General features: G+C 43.7%; 1 protein-coding gene and 1 long non-coding RNA gene across 4 annotated transcripts in view; one reads left to right on the forward strand and one right to left on the reverse strand.

The window, feature by feature from the left end:
* The first annotated feature begins 308 nt into the window (after nucleotides 1–308).
* FAM205C (family with sequence similarity 205 member C) lies at nucleotides 309–7,357 on the forward strand. Of its 3 annotated transcripts, none has more exons than XM_023201591.2 (5): nucleotides 309–508; nucleotides 1,054–1,099; nucleotides 1,638–1,698; nucleotides 2,972–3,078; nucleotides 6,796–7,357. In XM_023201591.2, exons 1-5 carry the CDS (start codon nucleotides 365–367, stop codon nucleotides 7,074–7,076), a joined length of 639 nt encoding a protein of 212 aa, XP_023057359.1. In that variant the 5' UTR covers nucleotides 309–364; the 3' UTR covers nucleotides 7,077–7,357. The 3 variants fall into 3 exon arrangements, with proteins under 3 accessions (XP_023057359.1, XP_023057350.1, XP_031789984.1); XM_023201582.2 differs by having other exon boundaries at nucleotides 323–508; nucleotides 2,972–3,465; nucleotides 6,793–7,357; XM_031934124.1 differs by having other exon boundaries at nucleotides 323–508; nucleotides 6,793–7,357.
* The window catches only part of LOC111535189, an 80,372-nt gene continuing 60,442 nt past the window's right edge, over nucleotides 1,483–21,412 (reverse strand). Inside the window, exons 2-3 of the long non-coding RNA XR_002729346.1 lie at nucleotides 6,774–6,849; nucleotides 1,483–1,762 (exon numbers count right to left, since the gene is read on the reverse strand). This is a non-coding gene — a long non-coding RNA (uncharacterized LOC111535189). The remainder of the gene's footprint in view (nucleotides 1,763–6,773; nucleotides 6,850–21,412) is intronic.

Here is a 21,412-nt window from a genome sequence, read left to right on the forward strand (position 1 = left end):
GGGATAGGTGTCATGCCATTGTAGTAAAGGAGAGAGCTGAGCCATAAGGGTATAGAGAGTAGAGTGAACATGAAAAGGTACATGCTGCCCATGACCTTGGTATCTTTTGCCCCAGGCTCTATAGCCCATACAGAGCACCAGACACCCTCATCTGAACATTGAATCACCACAGTAAGCCTCTCTAAAAACAGACAAAGGTCTGTGATGCTATCCCTGCCTTGTGGAACAGGAGGGCTTTGTGATGCGGTCTGGTGGTTTGGATCCCTCTTCTTTGAGGCAGAAATGATGAGGTGTAGAATCTGGAGGTATTAGGTTCCAAGACAGTGAAAGACTAGGGAGAAGGATGGCTAGTGAGGTTTAGATCATGTTGAGCCCTACCTTTGTTTTGTGGGATGTTGGATATCCCTTATACACCTATGGATCCATCTGCATTATTGCATTAATTATTTGGCAAGTGAAAAAGAGCCGCCAAAAATTAAGGTTGGGACCTAACAGGAGCTGTTGCCAGGTAGGGAAATACTATGACCATGGCTAAATTGATGTGCCTCAAACAAGATTTTATCCCCCAGCTTTCTCTTGTTACTGTTAGCCCTTGCTTTTTTAAGGGGGTTTCCTCACTGGATACCAGAAGAGCTCCCAATCCGGGTGATTATTCTGGTTGGTGGCTATTTAGGGCCATTTGATGGCTGAACTCCTTTGGCTCTAGACCCACCCATCTTTTAATCTGTTCCACTTTTCCTCCCATCTCATCCTAAAGTCCCCACAGAACTTATGAAAGGAATGAGGGCGGGAGGCATGGAGTATGGAAGAGCCTGAAAGGGAATCAGAAACTGTATATAGACTCAGTTTTATAGGGATAGGTGTCATGCCATTGTAGTAAAGGAGAGAGCAAATAAGGAAACCCTTGGGGTGAAAAAGAATACAGAAAGGAAAGAAAAGTATATAAAATTGGAACACAGAAAAAGATTGGGAAATGTTTATGAGTTTTGTTTCATTTTAGATATGGGAAAAAATGATGTAGCAGCTTTACATTCTAATGTTTTTGTCTTTAAGTGTCACCAAAGAGTCCAACAAAAGTCTGGAGATAGAACATCAAGAGGTAAAGTCCCAGTCTCTCCTCTGATTCACTTCTACTGTGGGTGAGGTTCCCATGGATCCTGACCCCTCTATGACCCGTGCTGCTAAGAGCCAGGTGCTCTAACCACTGCAGACTCTAGTACCCCCCTAGGGACAATTTCTCATGGAAGACTTCCTTGGGTGGAAAATCAGAGCCTAGGGACATTAAAAAAATTCTCTATCTTATCCTCCTGAGAATAAAGAAGGAAGAAGTAGGGCATAAGTCCTCAACTCTGTCATTTACTAGTTTTACAAACCTGTGGAACTCACTTCAACTCTCAGTCTTGTTCTCCATAAAATGGGCATGTGATGAGCATTCCTCACTCCCAGTGTGATGGTGAAGAACAAATGAGATGAGGTACAGAACAACACATTGTAAACAGTTAAGTTGTACACAGATGTGACTTAGTGTTCTGACTCTTGGGGTTTTCAGTATCCTCTCATTAAAAGGCCTTCAACTGCTTATAGGATGTTCCTGAATCCTCTCCAGTTCCACATAACACTATCTTCTGTTTCCTCAGCTAGGAGAACTTCTCAGGAAGAAGCCAAGAAGTTGTGGAAGCTGCTCTTTCTCATGAAAAGGTAATCTCTTGTTCTCTGCAGTCTCCCAGCTGCTAGTCTGGTCTGTGATCATTTCTCAGCTTGGCTTGGGGTAGAGATAAGAAGAGGGATAATGGATGGGAGGGAGACATACACAGTGGAGGCTGGTTCGCTAGTTGATAGAGTTGCCAGGTCACAGGGGCTGGGCCAGACATCTCAGGAGGGAAGGTCACCCAATTCTGCTTTGGGCTAGGTCACAGTAGTTCTAGAATTCAGGCTGGTACTAGTGTATAATTCATAAAAGACTCTACATGGGGTTGCATTCAGCCATGAGACAAGCTGTTCAGTCAAGAGGAATGGATTCTGCATAAAGAAGTCATCCCTGTCTTATTCCTTATTCTCTCTCCTCTGAGTCTGACTGGACTCTGCTGACATTACCTCCACTGGCTCTGTCAGTAGGGAGATAGCCCTCAGATGGCAGCCTATCATCTTAACCATTTCTTAAGGTTTCTAGAGAACAGGATTGAGTCCCAAAAGACATTGGGTATATCAGCAGGGATACCAAATAGCCCTCAGAACACAGAGGTTCTATATGAACTTCAAGCCCAAATACCAGGCTTTGCGTTTCTTAGCCTCAAATGAGACTGATCTATGTTCTAACTGGTGATGCCCCATCAGCTAACCACCTGGCTCCATTCTCCCAGTTCAGCTTTTCAACACAGTCAACAGAGAACTGACCGCAGCTCCCAGCCTTCTCTGAGGGCCATGCCATCCCATGGGTTGTCTGAAGCCTTGCCCAACAAGCTCCAGACTGTCAGCCCAGCCCACCTGGCCAAATGACTTTTTCTTTTTATTTTCTTTTTTCTGAGACAGAGTTTCACTCTTGTTGCCCAGGCTGGAGTACAATGGCACAATCTCAGCTCACTGCAAGCTCTGTCTCCCGGGTTCCAGCGATTCTCCTACCTCCGCCTCCTGAGTGGCAGGGACTAGAGGCATGCACCACTATGCCTGGCTAATTTTTGTATTTTTAGTACAGACAGGGTTTCACCATGTTGACCAGGTTGATCTCGAACTCCTGACCTCAGGTGATCCACCCGCCTCAGCCTCCCAAAGTGCTAGGATTACAGGCGTAAGCCACTGTGTCCGGCCTCCAAATGGCATTTTCTTAGAAAGAAAAGCAGAGAGGCAGACAACAAGAGAGTGTAGGCCCCAGGATTTTCAGGACTGGGAAAGGACAATGCCAACCCCGGCCCACACTTTTCTGAGAAGGCAGAGGTCACTCCATCATTAATGTTTGTCATGTTTCTCTTCCCAGGCAGGGCTGGCTTCCTCAAGAAGGAAGTGTGCGGCGAATTCTGTGTGCAGATCCCTGCTGCCAAATTTGCAATGTTATGGCTCTGGAGATTCAGCAATTGCTGGCAGGTGAGAACAACCAGATCTCCCTGACTTCACAGGGGCCATCACAGGGCTCCTCTTGCCTAGGGGCTTTGTCTACGTCTAATGTGTCTTTTGAGCATAGTCAGGATCTGGGTTCCCCGAAATCCAAAGAGCTTTCACTGGCATCTGTAACTCCAACACTGTCACAATTAATGGATCAGAAATCTTTAACCCAGTCAGCTGCCCAGTCAGCTGGTGCAGAGAGCATTCAAGATTCCTGGGCTGATCACTTTCAGCGAGGACAGAGATCGCAAGTCCCAGCTGTGTCCCAGGTCGTGGGATCTCTGTCTTCAAACTTTGAGAAGCCTGGAATTCCTCTGAGCCAGCAGGAGAGGAAGAAAAACAACTCCAAATTTGTCCTGGAGAACCAAGGTCAGCAGCCCTTGAATACTAGATTCCCTTTCTTTCCCTGAACCCAGAGCTCCCAAACCTCAAACAACACCCTATGACCCTACATTCCTTTCAATTGCTATTGCAATGTCCAAAAAGTCCTGAGGAATCTCCAAGTACAAGGATATTGTTGGCCAGGCACGGTGGTTCACGCCTGTAATCCCAGCACTTTGGGAGGCCAAGGCGGGCAGATCACGAGGTCAGGAGATTGAGACCATTCTCACTAACACAGTGAAACCCCGTCTCAACTAAATATACAAAAAGAAATTAGCCGGGCGTGGTGGTGGGCGCCGGTAGTCCCAGCTACTCGGGAGGCTGAGGCAGGAGAATGGCATGAACCTGGGAGGTGGAGCTTGCAGTGAGTTGAGATCGTGCCACTACACTCCAGCCTGGGTGACAGAGCGAGACTCTGTCTCCAAAAGAAAAGAAAAGAAAAGAAAAGGATATTGTTTCACATATTCCCACATTTGAGGTCTCCCAAGATCTGTGGAGGAGTTCCTGTGGCAGCTTATACCACACCACTTCTAATTTTCCAAAGGATGGAAAACAGACAAACAGCCATTTCTTTCACCCTGAACGCTATCTCTAAGGCTTCTGTCGAACAGATGAGCTTCCATCTCCTTGACTCTGGGTTTCATGGGAGGCTAGCTGGTCCACCTAAACTTTCAGGGTTTTTGAAGGATCTGCTATGGACTCAGAGCAGAAAAATTACTGTGAACAAATCCCAACCCCCACGGCTCTAGCTCCACCCTCTCCCCTCTTTCAACTTCTAAGTGGCCTCTGTCCATTGCCTGGGGGAATGCACTGAGGCCTCAGTGTACCACATCTGTAGCTACCTTACTGTGGTTTCTCTTTTCTGCACATTACTGTCTGCCTTTAGAGATCCCTGGTCTGCCTTTAGAGATCTCCAAAACAGGCGAGCCCTTGGCCTTTTCTCTTCAATGATTTCTCCTTCACCTCTGTACTAATTAAAATCCCCCATCCTTCCCCATCTTTTCCCCCACATTCTCCATCTGACTATGGACAAACCCAGATCAATGTCCTGTATCTGACTTAGGCTAAGTGAAAGCCTTGAAGTGGCACCTGTTGTAGAGGCAGCTCCAGCTTCAGTGGAGTTTGCCAGCTGTTGTCCAGAGACCTCTGTAGATCCAGGAAATAAACAATGTAAGCCCTGAGACATGTTGCAGCCTTTCCCACTAGATCCAGGACCCTCTTTGATTGGTGAAGTCCATTTTAGTCCTCAAGAGGAAGGTAGCATTCTCCTAGACCATGCCCAGAGGCTGCTGGAATTCTACCTCCAGGAGCAATTGAAACAGAGGGTTGATTTGCCATTGCTGGGACCTGATCCAAAAGATCCAGCAGTCTATCCAGTTCCTCCTGTGACCTGATGACCAATAATCCCTGCCCTGGAGCAGCACAACCCTGACCTATGTGGGTCTTCCCAACATGCAGCACCAGAGGCCAGTGGGAATAGTGGCCTGTTCTAATCCACTGTGGCAGGAGGGCCAGTCTGCAATTGTTTCCTCAGGCCAAGGTCATGTTGCAGAGCCACACAGATTACAAATATGGGAAGATCTGCTAGGGCATTGTCCCTGCCCACATCTGCCATTGTTGGGACTACAAGTCACTGGGTCTACAGTATTCCAAGGGCCTAGGCAGCAACTTGGTGCCCCTGTCCTCTGAGAAGCAAACACCTGGACCTGGAAGTGACACATATCAGCCCCTACACAGATCAGGAAGGGACACTCTGAATATTGACAGCCCTTGACCAGCAGCAACAGGCCTTACGAGATGCTGTTACTGATGATCCTGAGCTCCTCAGACCCTGTACCAGGAAGCCACTGAGAAACTTGAGACAATTTTGGCCTTTCTGTCAGGGCTGCCTGCTCTCTATTATGTGGCTCTTTCCAGGGCTGTGGTCCAGGCACTCACTCATGAATCCACAATCACAGATTGAGCCCATCAGAGCCTCTGACTCAGTCTCATCCGAACAGCAATGTGTAAGTCCTGGGCCGTGCTTTCAAAACACCAATGAGGCTTGTGTAGATAATGTACAAGTGTTCTGGGCTAAAATACAAGCTGATGGAGATGGTACCGCTAGAGAGGCAGACAGATCCTCACAGGCCCTAATCACTCAAGGAACCCATCTTGGCCAAACTAAATTTTTACCTGAAAAATAAATTCCTCGAGATACATTTGGGAAGTCCCATAAAGACAAGGGAATTCAGGGAACAAATTTTGACCATCCCAGAGAATCTCCACTCAGGGATCCTTTAGGAGTCTAAAGATTGCTAAACCAAGGGAAAACCTTGCTCCAGAAACTCCATATCCCACCAGGCATCCCATGTGCCCCAGATCCAGAATGGGTTGGCCTGAAAGAACAGCTTGCAGTTGAACCAAAGACAGTGCAGCAGAGCTACAAGTGATCTAGTTCCTGAGCAGTACCCCATGCCCACTGGGATTCTGGGATCTCACACCCAGTGGGGGCATAACAGAGGCCCAGGTACTTTCTGTTCAGCTGGAGGCTGGAGTCAACAACCCAGCCTGGAGGGCTCTGAACCTCTTAGACCAGGTCTTTGCAAAAGTAAGGACAAGTCCCTACTTCGGTAGAGAAAACAGACAGCCCAGTGACATTCAATGATGTTCAAAGCAGCTGGGAATCATAGAGAAGGGGGTATCTGGACAGCATTGGAGCTCTCCCCAGCCAGAGAGAGCACCCTTTCTGCCGAGGTTCAGGGTCGAACAGGGGCACATCTAAGCAGAACTCCAGAGCTCAATATTTGCCAAATATATCTCCAGGATCTTTCTCAGGTAAAACTTTAGTTTAGCTAAGATGTTTGCCTTGAGCAGGGACTAGCAAGGATCTGTCTGGATCTGCGGAGTCCCATTTTCATCTTCTCAGTACTGGCTATTGCTCCTTCACCAGCTTCTCCCTAACCTTGAGTTGTAAGAGCATCCTCCAGGATTACTTGGGGCAAAAGACCAGATAAGAATAATTTGCAAAGCCATTAGAGTAAGCTGAATAACCTCATCCAAACAAGGATTTCTGAGAATGCCAAACCTGGAGTGCCCAGAGCTTAAAGGGCCAACTTACTGGGCCATTAATTGCTGGGCCGAAATTTTGCAAGTACAGTATTTGAAGGGGTAAATTTTTTTCAGATTCAAAGTTTTCAGGGTCAAATGGTTCAGGGCCATGTTTTACAGGGCAAAATTTGCAGGGTCAAAATTTGCAGGGCCACACTTTCTAGGAATAAGAGTTGCGGGGTCTGGTAAGGGGAGTCCATACTTACAAGAGCATCATCCTTCCAGAAGCTCCAGAAGTTGGCTTGGATAACAAGATGAAGCTGTTTCTGCACTGGATTAACCCTGAAATGAAAGATCGAAGGCATGAGGAATCCATTCTCCGTTCTAAGGCTGAGACAGTGACCGAAGACAGGAGAAAAAACGTTAAGAGTCCAACTGTCACCAAACATCATGTGTGGGGAGCTACAACAGAGAAGACAACAGAGGACCCTGAGGCTCAGCCTCCTTCTACTGAGGAGGAAGGCCTGATCTTCTCTGATGCCTCCCAGTGCCTAAATAATCTGCTGTAGCAACACTCCCTTCAGTCCAGCCAATCCTGGGTCCTGTGCCACTCCTACAAATGTTCCAAACTCTGTCCTCAAATGACTTGTGCCACTCAACAAGGAAATCTATCCCAGGTCTCAACTCACCTCAGCAGAAGGCACTGGTTTATGCAAGAATACCCATTACAAGAAAAAGGAGTTCATAGGTTCCTGAACCTCTGCATCCCCCTGAAAAAGGCTTTCATTGCCATTTCCATTAACATGCAGGTGAAGCAGGGCATTCTCCAAATATACTTTGTACCTTTAAGCAAAGAGCCACCTGTTTGTGCCTCCTCATTTTCAGTGTAGTATATGATAGAGAGAGTAAAGGACCTAAAAAGTACTTCTTATGTGGTATAGAAGCTTAAATCACATTTTATTTCAGATGGATCAGCATTCCACATGACTCCTCCCAGCCCCACCCTAGAATGTGGATAAAGGGACTTGAGCAGAGAAGAAAGGCCCTTGTTTTAGGTGCACTGAAGGTGAAGGTCAGGCTTGAATTCTATTGTCCCATGGTGTTTTGGGTTCAGAGGATCAACATGGACATGACGATAGTATAAGAAACAGTGGCCAGGAATCTAATGCATTTTTGGCCCACAGGCAAAATTCATTGATGACTTCTATACAGTAGATGCTCACAACCTGCAGGGAAGGTCCTTTAGAGTGCCACGGTGCACCTTCCTTTAGGAACGTTTATCAAAAGCACACAGCTAATGTGACAGATGTCAAAACCAGATGATAGAATCTCCCTGTCTTTTCCCTGTTGTTATTGGGATCTTTAAGGGTAACCCACCTGAGAGCCCACTCTAGTCCTGTTGCCTGTTCCAACCTCCATTGCCTTTTATTTGCATGGAATGAATGCTGCCTAGAATGAAGACTAGTTGATGAAGAGATCCCTAATAGGGTCAAAATAAAAACAACTTTGGGCTGAGTCTTGCATTCAACAATTCAAATATTCAAGTACTTGCTGTGTGTCGGGCGCTGTGCCAGGCACTACAGAGACAACAGTGAACAATACACAGGCCTTGTCTCATAAAGCTCATGAACTCTGGGATAGACAGTCATAAAAAGTCACTAGAAGCAATAAGATGAAAGTACATAGAAGGGCACTTAATCTAGTTTTGGGGGATGTTCATGGAAAGTTTCCTAGAAGAGATGATATGTAAGTTGAGTTCCAAAGGATGAGCAGGCATTAGTTGGGAAGGAGGTAGGGAGTAGAGAGGCTTCCCCAGCCTGAGAGGACAACACGAACAGAGGCATGGTGTCAAACAACAGCATGCCGTGTCAGAGAATAGTGACTCACTGGAGAAACCCCTGTATAATAATTTTAAAAAACACACAGTAAAATGTTTAAGGGATCAGAATGAAGTTGCCAAGCTGGAGAATGAATGGCATTCATTCACCCATTCTTCATTCCTTCAATAAATATTGAGCACCTATTATATGCCAGGCACTTTTACAGGCACCAGGAATACAGCAGTGAACATAAGAGGGAAAAAAAAAATCTGCTCTCTCAAGGAGCTTACGATGGGAGCATGCCTGGGAGGAAGAGAAAAGAAGTATAAATTAAAAACATAGTATATAGAAGGTGACCAGATATATGTAAAAAATCAGGGTAATGGGATTAGAGAAGACTTGAATGGGAGTATAGTTTTAAATAAGAAGCTCAGGGCAGGTCTCACTAGGAAATCAACATGTCAGCAAGGACTTGAGGGTGATAAGAGAGTAAGCCACATGGGTAAATGAGGAAGAGCATTCCGGCCAGAAATTATAGCTAATGCAGATGCCTGGAGGTTGGCGATTGCCCAGTCTGTCAGAAGGAACAAAGAAGCCAGTGAACCTAAAGCACAGTAATAAAGGAATAAAGGGAGAAAGTGGTAGAGGATGACTCCAGAGTGGTAAGGGGCCACATGGTATAAGGCCTGGTAGGAAGCCAGCAAGGAAGCTAGCTCTTACTTTGAGTAAATTGGGGAGCTATTAGGGGGTCTGCTTAGATCTGACTTATATCTTAAAAGGATCACTTAGGTCATGGTGCTAAAAATAGAGCATTGGGGGTATAGATTAGAGTAGAAGCAGGGAGATTTAGTTTTAAGGTTACTTTAGTAATTACAGCAGCATAGGAGATTACAGGCATTTAGATGCTGGGTTCATTTTGAAGGTAGAGACAATAGGATTTACGGATAGATTGGATGTGGACAATTAGAGAAAAAAAAGTCAAGGATGGCACCAAAGTTTTTGCCCTGAACAACTGGCAGGACGAAGTTGCCATTAATTGATGTGGGAAATACTGACATTGGAGTAGGTTTGGTGTTACTGGGTGATGGTGGGAGAAGGGGAGTCAGGAGTTCACATTTGTATTGTTTGAGATGAACGTATGTTGCTTACATGAAAGAGATCTAAGGACTGGTCTTCGGGACTCTTTAATGTTAAAAGATTGAGAAGAGGAGGAAGAACCGGTAGGCAGAGGAGACTGAGACACAGCAGCCAGCAAGACAGAAGGAAAGCTAGAAGAGCGGCATACTGGAAGCCAAGAAACAAAAGTGTTTCAAGGAGAAGGTGACCAATGGAATGACAAGTTGCCAATCAGTCAATTAATATGAGGACTTATAGTTGATCATTAGATTTAGCAATATAGAGATCACTAATGACCCTGAGAAGAATAGCCTCAGGTGAGTAATGGAGGAACGGACACGACTGGAGTGAATTCAAGAGATAATAGAAGAAGAGCAGTTGGTGATGGCAAATGAAATCAACTCTTTCAAGGGCTTTTGTTTCATAGAGGTGCAGGAGGGGAGAGTGGGATCCAGAATGAGTTTTTTTGTTTGTTTGTTTTTTGTTTTTTTTTTTTTTAAGACAGGAGATTTAGTCTGTTGGATGGCTGGATGGTGATAGAAAAGATCCAGTCAAGAGGGTTAAGCAAGACAGCAAGGGGAGAATTTCTGGAAGAACGTTGTGGTGTGGAAGTGAAGAGGTGGGGGGCAAGCATCCAAGTCAAGGAGCTGGCTTTTACTAAAAGCAGACATTTTTCTGGTGGTAGAGAGAAGTAGAGTTAATATATTAATAATATAATGGATTACAAGAAGAAATAATTCCTCCACATATAAGGGAGTATGGGCACAGACCCAGAGGGACAAGTGAGGAGCTAGGAAGGGACCATGGCTATGGGTAGGGGGAATGGTATGAAGAACCAAAGCCAGAAAGCTGGGTGTGGAGAGAGATTCTGAAAGTTACTATTAGGGCCCAAGCAGTTGGTGGCAGTGTGAGAGTGGACGTGGGCAGGGAAAGGTGGTCAAAGCCTGCTGCTGGTATCTGTGCAGCAGGTGCTCTTGGAACATTGCACCAGCAGGAGAGATCACAGAGAAAGCTCTAAATTCATGCAGCCTGAGCAAGAGCATGGGGCTGGAGATGGAGAAACAGGGCAGGGGTGGCTTCCTAGTGCTCAGTGAGGTAAGGGACCAGGGAGTCTATATGGGTGGGAAGAGTGGACTGGGAAGCAGGAAGACAAAGAGACTGCCCTGAACAGATGGGAGGGACCTCTGCTTTGGCCACCTGATATCCCTTAGAGGGTGGCACTTTTGCATTCTGCTTTCAACCTACCACAGAGGAGCCAAGAGCTAAAGAATGGGCAAGAAGTGAAATGACTTCTTTATGACATGTTGTGAGGGACAGTTGGGGTGCCCCTTGTTCCTAAGGAGATCCAGGATTACCCATCATCCTATCATCAGAAGGAGGAGGTGGCAGGACTTTCTTCCTCAGACAGGACCCCAGCATTTAGCCTAATGTGTCCACTTCTGAAAGGATGCAGAAATCCCAGATAGGAAGAAGCATGGACGTGTCGGTCATCTGAATGATGATTCTGTGCCTAAGGGATGGGGGCCCAGTCCCTGCAAGGCCTCCAGGCCATGGAGGCACAAGGTCTAGGCCTACTGAGCCAACACTTAACAGGTGTTTGCCTAAAGCATCCCCAAAGATCAAAGGAGGTTTTGTGTCAAGCCTGCCTAGTGGGAGTTGGGCAGAAAGCCATGTAGGAGGAAGACACAGAGTGAAAGAAAGTGACTCAGAAGGGTCACAGCAGAATCAGGTGGGAATCTGGGGTTAATGTGCATACATCTTGGTTTAGGGTGGGTAGAGCAGGTCCTTCCCATGCTCCCCTACAGGCTCCTACATGCCCCCCAGATTTTGATTATGGTAATTTCAGGCAACTGGCCACCAGGATTGCTCGACTTTTGTACCTGCTCACCCCTAGCAGGGAAGTCATAGAATATGCTGAGTGCAGAATTGAATGTGGAAGCATCACCTTGCTTTGTTCAGCCCTGTCATGCCACCCTCTTGTCGCCTTCCAGGGACTGGGAATCCCTGAGCAGGAGCAGAAACTTGCTCTGCTCAACGTTCCATGTTGTTGGAGATCCTCAGACACAAGGGCTCAGTTATCTCCATTCATTCACTTAAATTCTAGTCCCTCTCCTCTATGCGGCTTGGGGTAAAAGTCTAGAGGGACTAGAAAACATCCTCTGCTCCTAAATTTCCACATGCTCTGAGTCTCATCCTCTTTCAGCAGCCTCATGATCCTTTAGTTAACCTTCCCATCGTCACCCTATATTTGTCCTTGCCCGTCCAGGCTGAATCCCTGGAAAGACGTTAATACTGTATGAACACAATAGTAAAAAAAGCTGTTATAAAAATACTCATATTGTGGTCTTACTTTTACAAAATTTTTTTTTTAATACTTTAAGTTCTAGGATACATGTGCACAACGTGCAGTTTTGTTACATATATATACATGTGCCCTGTTGGTGTGCTGCACCCATTAACTCGTCATTTACATTAGGTATATCTCCTAATGCTATCCCTCCTCTCTTCCCCCACTCCATGACAGGCCCTGGTGTGTGATGTTCCCCACCCTATGTCCAAGTGTTCTCATTGTTCAGTTCCCACCTACGAATGAAAACATGCGGTGTTTGATTTTCTGTCCTTGCGATAGTTTGCTGAGAATGATGGTTTTCAGCTTCATCCATGTCCCTACAAAGGACATGAATTCATTCTTTTTTATGGCTGCATAGTATTCCATGGTGTATATGTGCCACATTTTCTTAATCCAGTCTGTCATTGATGGACATTTGGGTTGGTTTCAAGTCTTTGCTATTGTGAATAGTGCTGCAATAAACTTACGTTTGCATGTGTCTTTATAGCAGCATGATTTATAGTCCTTTGGGTATATACCCAGTAATGGGATAGCTGGGTCAAATGGTATTTCTAGTTCTAGATTCTTGAGGAATCGCCACACTGTCATCCACAATGGTTGAACTAGTTTACAGTCCCACCAACAGTGTAAAAGTATTCCTATTTCTCCACATCCTCTCCAGCACCTATTGTTTCCTGATTTTTTAATGATTGCCATTCTAACTGGTGTGAGATGGTATCTCATTGTGGTTTTGATTTGCATTTCTCTGATGGCCAGTGATGATAAGCATTTTTTCACGTGTCTATTGGCTGCATAAATGTCTTCTTTTGAGAAGTGTCTGTTCATATCCTTCATCCACTTTTTGATGGGGTTGTTTGACTTTTTTCTTGTAAATTTGTTTAAGTTCTTTGTAGATTCTGGATATTAGCCCTTTGTCAGAAGGGTAGATTGTAAAAATTGTCTCCCATTTTGTAGGTTGCCTGTTCACTCTGCTGGTAGTTTCTTTTGCTATGCAGAAGCTCTTTAGTTTCATTAGATCCCATTTGTCTATCTTGGCTTTTGTTGCCATTGGTTTCGGTGTTTTAGACATGAAGTCCTTGCCCATGCTTATGTCCTGAATGGTATTGTCTAGGTTTTCTTCTAGGGTTTTTATGGTTTCAGGTCTGATATTTAAGTCTTTAACCCATCTTGAATTAATGTTTGTATAAGGTGTAAGGAAGGGATCCAGTTTCAGCTTTCTACATATGGCTAGTCAGTTTTTCCAGCCCCATTTATTAAATAGGGAATCCTTTCCCCATTTCTTGTTTTTGTCAGGTTTGTCAAAGATCAGATGGTTGTAGATATGTAGTATTATTTCTGAGGGCTCTGTTCTGTTCCATTCATGTATATCTCTGCTTTGGTCCCAGTACCATGCTGTTTTGGTTACTGTAGCCTTGCAGTATAGTTTGAAGTCAGGTAGCGTGATGCCTCTAGCTTTGTTCTTTTGGCTTAGGACTGTCTTGGCAATGTAGGCTCTTTTTTGGTTCCATATGAACTTTAAAGTAGTGTTTTCCAATTCTGTGAAGAAAGTCACTGGTAGCTTGATGGGGATGGCATTGAATCTATAAATAACCTTGGGCAGTATGGCCATTTTCACGATATTGATTCTTCCTATCCATGAGCATGGAATTTCTTCCATTTGTTTATGTCCTCTTTTATTTCGTTGAGGAGTGGTTTGTAGTTCTCCTTGAAGAGGTCCTTCACATCCCTTGTAAGTTGGATTCCTAGGTATTTTTTTCTCTTTGAAGCAATTGTGAATGGGAGTTCACTCATGATTTGGCTCTCTGTTTGTCTGTTATTGGTGTATAGGAATGCTTGTGATTTTTGCACATTGATTTTGTATCCTGAGACTTTGCTGAAATTGCTTATCAGCTTAAGGAGATTTTGGGCTGAGACGACGGGGTTTTCTAAATATAAAATCATGTCATCTGCAAACAGGGACAATTTGACTTCCTCTTTTCCTAATTGAATACTCTTTATTTCTTTCTTCTGCCTGACTGCCCTGGTCAGAACTTCTAACACTATGTTGAATAGGAGTGGTGAGAGAGGGCATCCCTGTCTTGTGCCAGTTTTCAAAGGGAATTTTTCCAGTTTTTGCCCATTCAGTATGATATTGGCTGTGGGTTTGTCATAAATAGCTCTTATTATTTTGAGATATGTCCCATCAATACCTAGTTTATTGAGAGTTTTTAGCATGAAGGGCTGTTGAATTTTGTCAAAGGCCTTTTCTGCATCTATTGAGATAATCAGGTGGTTTTTGTCTTTGGTTCTGTTTATATGATGGGTTACATTTATTGATCTGCATATGTTGAACCAGACTTGCATTCCAGGTGTGAAACCAACTTGATCGTGGCGGATAAGTTTTTTGATGTGCTGCTGGATTCAGTTTGCCAGCATTTTACTGAGTATTTTTTCATCAATGTTCATCAAGGATGTTGGTCTAAAATTCTCTGTTTTTATTGTGTCTCTGCCAGGCTTTGGTATTGGGATGAAGCTGGCCTCATAAAATGAGTTAGGGAGGATTCCCTCTTTTTCTCAGTAGGACTATTCCAATCAATATTAAATGGTACTAGCTCCTCCTTGTACCTCTGGTAGAATTCGGCTGTAAATCCCTCTGGTCCTGGACTTTTTTTGGTTGGTAGGCTATTAATTATTGCCTTAACTTCAGAGCCTGTTACTGGTCTATTCAGAGATTCAACTTCTTCCTGGTTTAGTCTTGGGAGGGTGTATGTGTCCAGGAATTTATCCATTTCTTCTAGATTTTCTAGTTTATTTGCATAGAGGTGTTTATAGTATTCTCTGATGGTAGTTTGTATTTCTGTGGGATCGGTGGTGATATCCCCTTTATTATTTTTTATTGCGTCTATTTGATTCTTCTCTCTTTTCTTCTTTATCAGTCTTGCTAGCGGTCTATCAATTTTGTTGATCTTCTAAAAAAAACAGCTCCTGGATTCATTACTTTTTTGTAGGGTTTTTTGTGTCTCTATCTCCTTTAGTTCTGCTCTGATCTTAGTTATTTCTTGACTTCTGCTAGCTTTTGAATGTGTTTGCCCTCCCTTCTCTAGTTCTTTTAATTGTGATGTTAGGGTGTCAATTATAGATCTTTCCTGCTTTCTCTTGTGGGCATTTAGTGCTATAAATTTCCCTCTACACACTGCTTTAAATGTGTTCCCCAGATTCTGGTATGTTGGGTCTTTGTTCTCATTGGTTTCAAAGAACATCTTTTTTTCTGCCTTCATTTCGTTATGTACCCAGTAGTCATTCAGGAGCAGGTTGTTCAGTTTCCATGTAGTTGAGCGGTTTTGAGTGAGTTTCTTAGTCCTGAAACTTAGTTTGATTGCACTGTGGTCTGAGAGACAGTTTGTAATAATTTCTGTTCTTTTACATTTGCTGAGGAGTGCTTTACTTCCAACTATGTGGTCAATTTTGGAATAAGTGCAGTGTAGTGCTGAGAAGAATGTATATTCTGTTGATTTGGGGTGGAGAGTTCTGTAGATGTCTATTAGGTCCTCTTGGTGCAGAGTTGAGTTCAATTCCTGGATATCCTTGTTAACTTTCTGTCTCGTTGATCTGTCTAATGTTGACAATGGGGTGTTAAAGTCTCCCATTATTATTGTGTGGGAGTCTAAGTCTCTTTGTAGGTCTCTAAGGACTTGCTTTATGAATCTGGGTGCTCCTGTATTGGGTGCATATATATTTAGGATAGTTAGCTCTTATATTGTTGAATTGATCCTTTTACCATTATGTAATGGCCTTGTCTCTTTTGATCTTCGTTGGTTTAAAGTCTGTTTTATCAGAGACTAGGATTGCAACCCCTGCTTTTTTGTGTTTTCCATTTGCTTAGTAGATCTTCCTCCATCCCTTTATTTTGAACCTATGTGTGTCTCTGCATGTGAGATAGGTCTCCTGAATACAGCACACTGATGGGTCTTGATTCTTTATCAAATTTGCCAGTGTGTATCTTTTAATTGGAGCATTTAGCCTATTTACATTTAAGGTTAATATTGTTATGTGTGAATTTGATCCTGTCATTATGATGTTAGCTAGTTATTTTGCTCATTAGTTGATGCAGTTTCTTCCTGTCATCGATGGTGTTTACAATTTGGCATGTTTTTGCAGTGGCTGGTACCGGTTGTTCCTTTCCATGTTTAGAGCTTCCTTCAGAAGCTCTTGCAAGGCAGGCCTAGTGATGACAAAATCTCTCAGCATTTGCTTGTCTGTAAAGGATTTTATTTCTCCTTCACTTATGAAGCTTAGTTTGGCTGGATATGAAATTCTAGGTTGAAAATTCTTTAAGAATGTTGAATGTTGGCCCCCACTCTCTTCTGGCTTGTAGAGTTTCTGCTGAGAGATCTGCTGTTAGTCTGATAGGCTTCCCTTTGTGGGTAACTTGACCTTTCTCTCTGGCTGCCCTTAATATTTTTTCCTTCATTTCAACTTTGGCGAATCTGACAATTATGTGTCTTGGAGTTGCTCTTCTTGAGGAGTATCTTTGTGGCATTCTCTGTATTTCCTGAATTTGAATGTTGGCCTCCCTTACTAGGTTGGGGAAGTTCTCCTGGATAATATCCTGAAGAGTGTTTTCCAACTTTGTTCCATTCTCCCTGTCACTTTCAGGTACACCAATCAGAAGTAGATTTGGTCTTTTCATAAAGTCCCATATTTCTTGAGGCTTTGTTCATTTCTTTTTACTTTTTTCTCTAAACTTCTCTTATTGCTTCATTTCATTCATTTGATCATCAATCACTGATACCCTTTCTTCCAGTTGATTGAATTGGCTACTGAAGCTTGTGCATGCGTCATGTAGTTCCCATGCCATGGTTTTCAGCTCCATCAGGTCATTTAAGGTCTTCTCTATGCTGTTTATTCTAGTTAGCCATTCATCTAATCTTTTTTCAAGGTTTTTAGCTTCTTTGCGATGGGTTCGAACATCCTCCTTCAGCTCAGAGAAGTTTATTACCTATCGTTTGAAGCTTTCTTCTCTCAACTCATCAAAGTCATTCTCCGTCCAGCTTTGTTCTATTGCTGGTGAGGAGCTGCCTTCCTTTGGAGGAGAAAAGGTGCTCTGATTTTTAGAATTTTCAGCTTTTTTGCTCTGGTTTCTCCCCGTCTTTGTGGTTTAATCTACATTTGGTCTTTGATGATGGTGACATAGAGATGGGGTTTTGGCGTGGATGTCCTTTCTGTTTGTTAGTTTTCCTTCTAACAGTCAGGACCCTCAGCTGCGGGTCTGCTGGAGTTTGCTGGAGGTCCACTCCAGACCCAGTTTGCCTGGGTATCACCAGCGGAGGGTGCAGAACAGCAAATATTGCAGAATGGCAAATGTTGCTGCCTAATCCTTCCTCTGGAAGCTTCGTCTCAGAGGGGCACTCAGCTGCATGAGGTGTCAGTCAGCCCCTAGTGGGAGATGTCTCCCAGTTAGGCTACTCAGGGGTCAGGGACCCACTTGAGGAGGCAGTCTGTCCGTTCTCAGATCTCAAACTCTGTGCTTGGAGAACGACTACTCTCTTCAAAGCTGTCAGACAGGGATGTTTAAGTCTGCAGAAGTTCCTGCTGCCTTTTGTTCAGCTATGCCCTGCCCCCAGAGGTGGAGTCTACAGAGGCAGGCAGGCCTCCCTGAGCTGTGGTGGGCTCCACCCAGTTTGAGCTTCCTGGCCACTTTGCTTACCTACTCAAGCCTCAGCAATGGTGGATGCCCCTCCCCCAGCCTCGCTGCTGCCTTGTAGTTTGATCTCAGACTGCTGTGCTAGCAGTGAGTGAGGCTCCATGGGCATGGGACTCTCTGAGCCAGGTGCAGAATATAATCTCCTGGTGTGCTGTTTGCTAAAACCACTGGAAAAGTGCAGTATTAGGGTGAGAGTGTCCCAATTTTCCAGCTACCATCTGTCACAGCTTCCCTTGGCTAGGAAAGGGAATTCCCCAACCTCTTGCACTTCCCAGGTGAGGCAATGCCCTGCCCTGCTTTGGCTCACACTCTGTGGGCTACACCCAATGTCTGACAAGCCCTAGTGAGATGAACCCAGTACCTCAGTTGAAACTGCAGAAATCACCTGTCTTCTGCATTGCTCATGCTGGGAGCTGTAGACTGGGCTGTTCCTATTCAGCCATCTTGGAACCAGAACCCTAAAAAATTTATTCTTTACAGCAGTTTTAGGTTTGCAGAAAAATTGAGTGGAGTATGGAGAATTCCTATATATTCCCCTCCTGCCACTGGCCCACATACACACTTTCCCTTATTATTAACATGTTGCACTACTGTAATACATTTGTTACAATTGAGGAGCCAATATTGATACATTATTATTAATTAAAGACTGTCATTTACATTAGGGTTCACTTTTTGTGTTATACATGCTGTGGGTTTTGACCAATGTATAATGACATGTGTCAACCATTACAGTATCATACTGAATAATTTCACTGGCCTAAAACCCTCTGTGCTCCAGGGAGGGGAACACCACACATTGGGGCCTGTCGGGGAGTTGGGGGCTAGGGGAGGGATAGCATTAGGAGAAATACCTAATGTAGGTAATGGGTTGATGGGTGCAGCAAACCACTGTAGCACGTACATACCTATGTAACAAAACTGCACATTCTGCACATGTACCCCAGAACTTAAAGTATATTTAAAAAATCCCCTGTGCTCTACCTATTCAATCCCTCTCTCCCTTCCCCCAAATCCCTGGTAATCACTGATCATTAAAAAAAAAAAATGGTAAAAATATATATAACACAAAGCATACCATTTTAGCCATTTTTAAGTGTAGAATTTGGTAGCATTAAATACATTCACAATGTTGTGTGACCATCACCACTATCTATTTCAAACACTTTTTCATCATACCAAACAGAAACTCTGTATCTACTAAACAATAACTCCCTCATCCCTCCCCCAAACCCTGAGACCCTGGTAACCTCTATTCCACTTTCTGTCTCTGAGAATTTGCCTATTCTAAGTATCTCATATAAGCGAAATCATACACTATTTGTCCTTTTGTGTCTGGCTTATTTCACTTAGTGTAATGTTTTCAAGGTTTATCCACGTTGGACATGTCAGAATTTTTTTTTTTTTTTTTTTTTTTTTGAGATGGAGTCTGGCTCTGTTGCTCAGGCTGGAGTGCAGTGGTGTGATCTTGGCTCACTGCAACCTCCGCCTCCCAGGTTCAAGAGATTCTCCTGCCTCAGCCTCCCAAGTAGCTGGGATTATAGGTGCATGCCACCATACCCAGCCAATTTTTGTATTTTCAGTAGAGACAGGGTTTCGTCATGTTGGCCAGGCTGGTCTCGAACTCCTGACCTCAGGTGATCTGCCTGTCTTGGCCTCCCAAAGTGCTGAGATTACAGACGTGAGCCACCATCCCGGCCACATGTCAGAATTTTGTTCCTTTTTATGGCTAAATAATATTCCATTGTGTATATATACCACATTTTGTTTATCCATTTCGTCTTTGTTTCCACCTTTTGGCTATTGTGAATAATGCTACTATGAACATTGGTGTGGAAATATCTGAGTCCCTGCTTTGTTTTCCTTTGGGTATATACCCAGGAGTAAAATTGCTGAATCATTATGGTAATTAATAGAGGAATTGACAAACTGTTTTCCTTAAATGGCTGTACCATTTTACATTCCCACCAGCAATGCACCAGGGTTTCAATTTCTTTTCATCCTAGAGAACATTTTCTTTCTTTCTTTCTTTTTTTTTTTTTTTATATATATAATAGTCATTCTAAGTGGTATGGTGTACAGTTGTGGTTTTGATTTGCATTTCTCTAATGAGTAATGATGTTGAGCATCTTTTCATGTGCTTATTGCCATCTGTGTATCTTCTTCGGAGACTGTCTATTTGAACACATTGCCCATTTTTGAATTGGGCCTTTTGAGTTTTTTGTTGTTGACTATGGATCTTTTTTACTGTCTACATAGTTTTGCCCTTTCCAGAATGTCATATATTTGGAACCATGCAGTATGTAACCTTTTCAGATTGACTTCTTCACTTAGTAATATGTACTTAGGTTCTTCCATGTCTTTTCATGGTGTGACACCTCATTTCTTTTTAATGCTGAGTCATAGTCCATTGTATGGATATACCACAGTAGATGTTCATCTACTAAAGGACATCTCGGTTGCTTCCAAGTTTTGGCAATCACGAATAAAGCTGAGATAAACATCCATGTGCAGGTTTTTGTGTGGATATAGGTTTTCAATCTATTTGGGTAAACATAAAGGAGCTTAATTGCTAGGTTGTATGGTAAGTATAGTGGATCCGAGAGTCACAGAGATCCCTTTCTGTCATAAACATTTGGAATGCTCATGCTTTCAAGTTCTTTTTAAAAGTCCATGGACCTGGCCGGGCGCGGTGGCTCATGCCTGTAATCCCAGCACTTTGGGAGGCCGAGGCGGGCGGATCACAAGGTCAGGAGATCGAGACCATCCTGGCTAACACGGTGAAACCCCATCTCTACTAAAAATACAAAAAATCAGCCAAGCATGGTGGCGGGCGCCTGTAGTCCCAGCTACTCGGGAGGCTGAGGCAGGAGAATGGCGTGAACCTGGGAGGTGGAGCTTGCAGTGAGCAGAGATCGCGCCACTGCACTCCAGCCTGGATGACAGAGCGAGACTCCATCTCCAAAAAAAAAAAAAAAAAAAAAAAAGTCCATGGACCTAACTGGAATATCCAGCTAGGGACTTGGAAGGAGTGTGTGAGTGTGTGAGTGTGTGTGTGAGTGTGTGTGTGTGTGTGCGCGCGTGCATATGTGAGACAAAGAGAGAGAGACAGAGAGAGAGAGAGAGAGAAAAGAGCTTTTGCTTAGGCTATTGACCTAGGAGGTTCCTGAAATGAGAGGCTGGGTCAATAGGCCCCAGACGCTGCCCACATGCCTCATGAGCACCAGATGTGCTCTATGGTTAGGTGAAGAAGCATGTCCCCAACTGAGAGGAACAGACACACCTGGTGGAAGAATGCAAAACTGAACACAATTCTTTACTGCATACATTCCATATGACCGATTATATTGTCAAGGCTCCAGTGCTTTCCTCAGAAATCTTTCATGGTATGTTTTTCAATTTTTTTCACTGTGACTATGTAGTGACTGTGACCCACAGTAAGAAATATAGTTTATGAAATAACCCTGTACATCTATTTTTATAAATATGTTTACAGATCTGTAACTGAATTCAAAGTTTTGTGAAACTATCCTACTTTTATTACATGTGATGCCCCCTAATATTTTCTATCCTGTTTCAATAAAAAAACTCTAAAGGTGATTCTCTAAAATGATTTTGTGACAATAATGGGCCTGGACCTGCAGTTTGAAAAATACTGCCTTAGGATCATTTTACAGTTTTTATTAAAGAAATACACTTTTGTCGTTTTGTTTAAAGATGGTTACCTCTAAGAGACAAGAAGAATTTTGTGGAGTATAGGTAAGCTTTATCCTTGACTGGAGTGATGCAAGAACAGAATTCTCAAGCTTAAGAGTGTATGATAGTATGTTCTCACTTTTTTGTGGAATCTAAAAATCAAATCAATTGAACTCACAGATATAGAGTAGGATGGTTACCAGAGGCTGGGAAGGGGGTGGGGTTTGAGAGGAAGGTGAA

The sequence above is a fragment of the Piliocolobus tephrosceles genome, chromosome 14 (assembly GCF_002776525.5).
Source record: "Piliocolobus tephrosceles isolate RC106 chromosome 14, ASM277652v3, whole genome shotgun sequence".
Taxonomy (NCBI): domain Eukaryota; kingdom Metazoa; phylum Chordata; class Mammalia; order Primates; family Cercopithecidae; genus Piliocolobus; species Piliocolobus tephrosceles.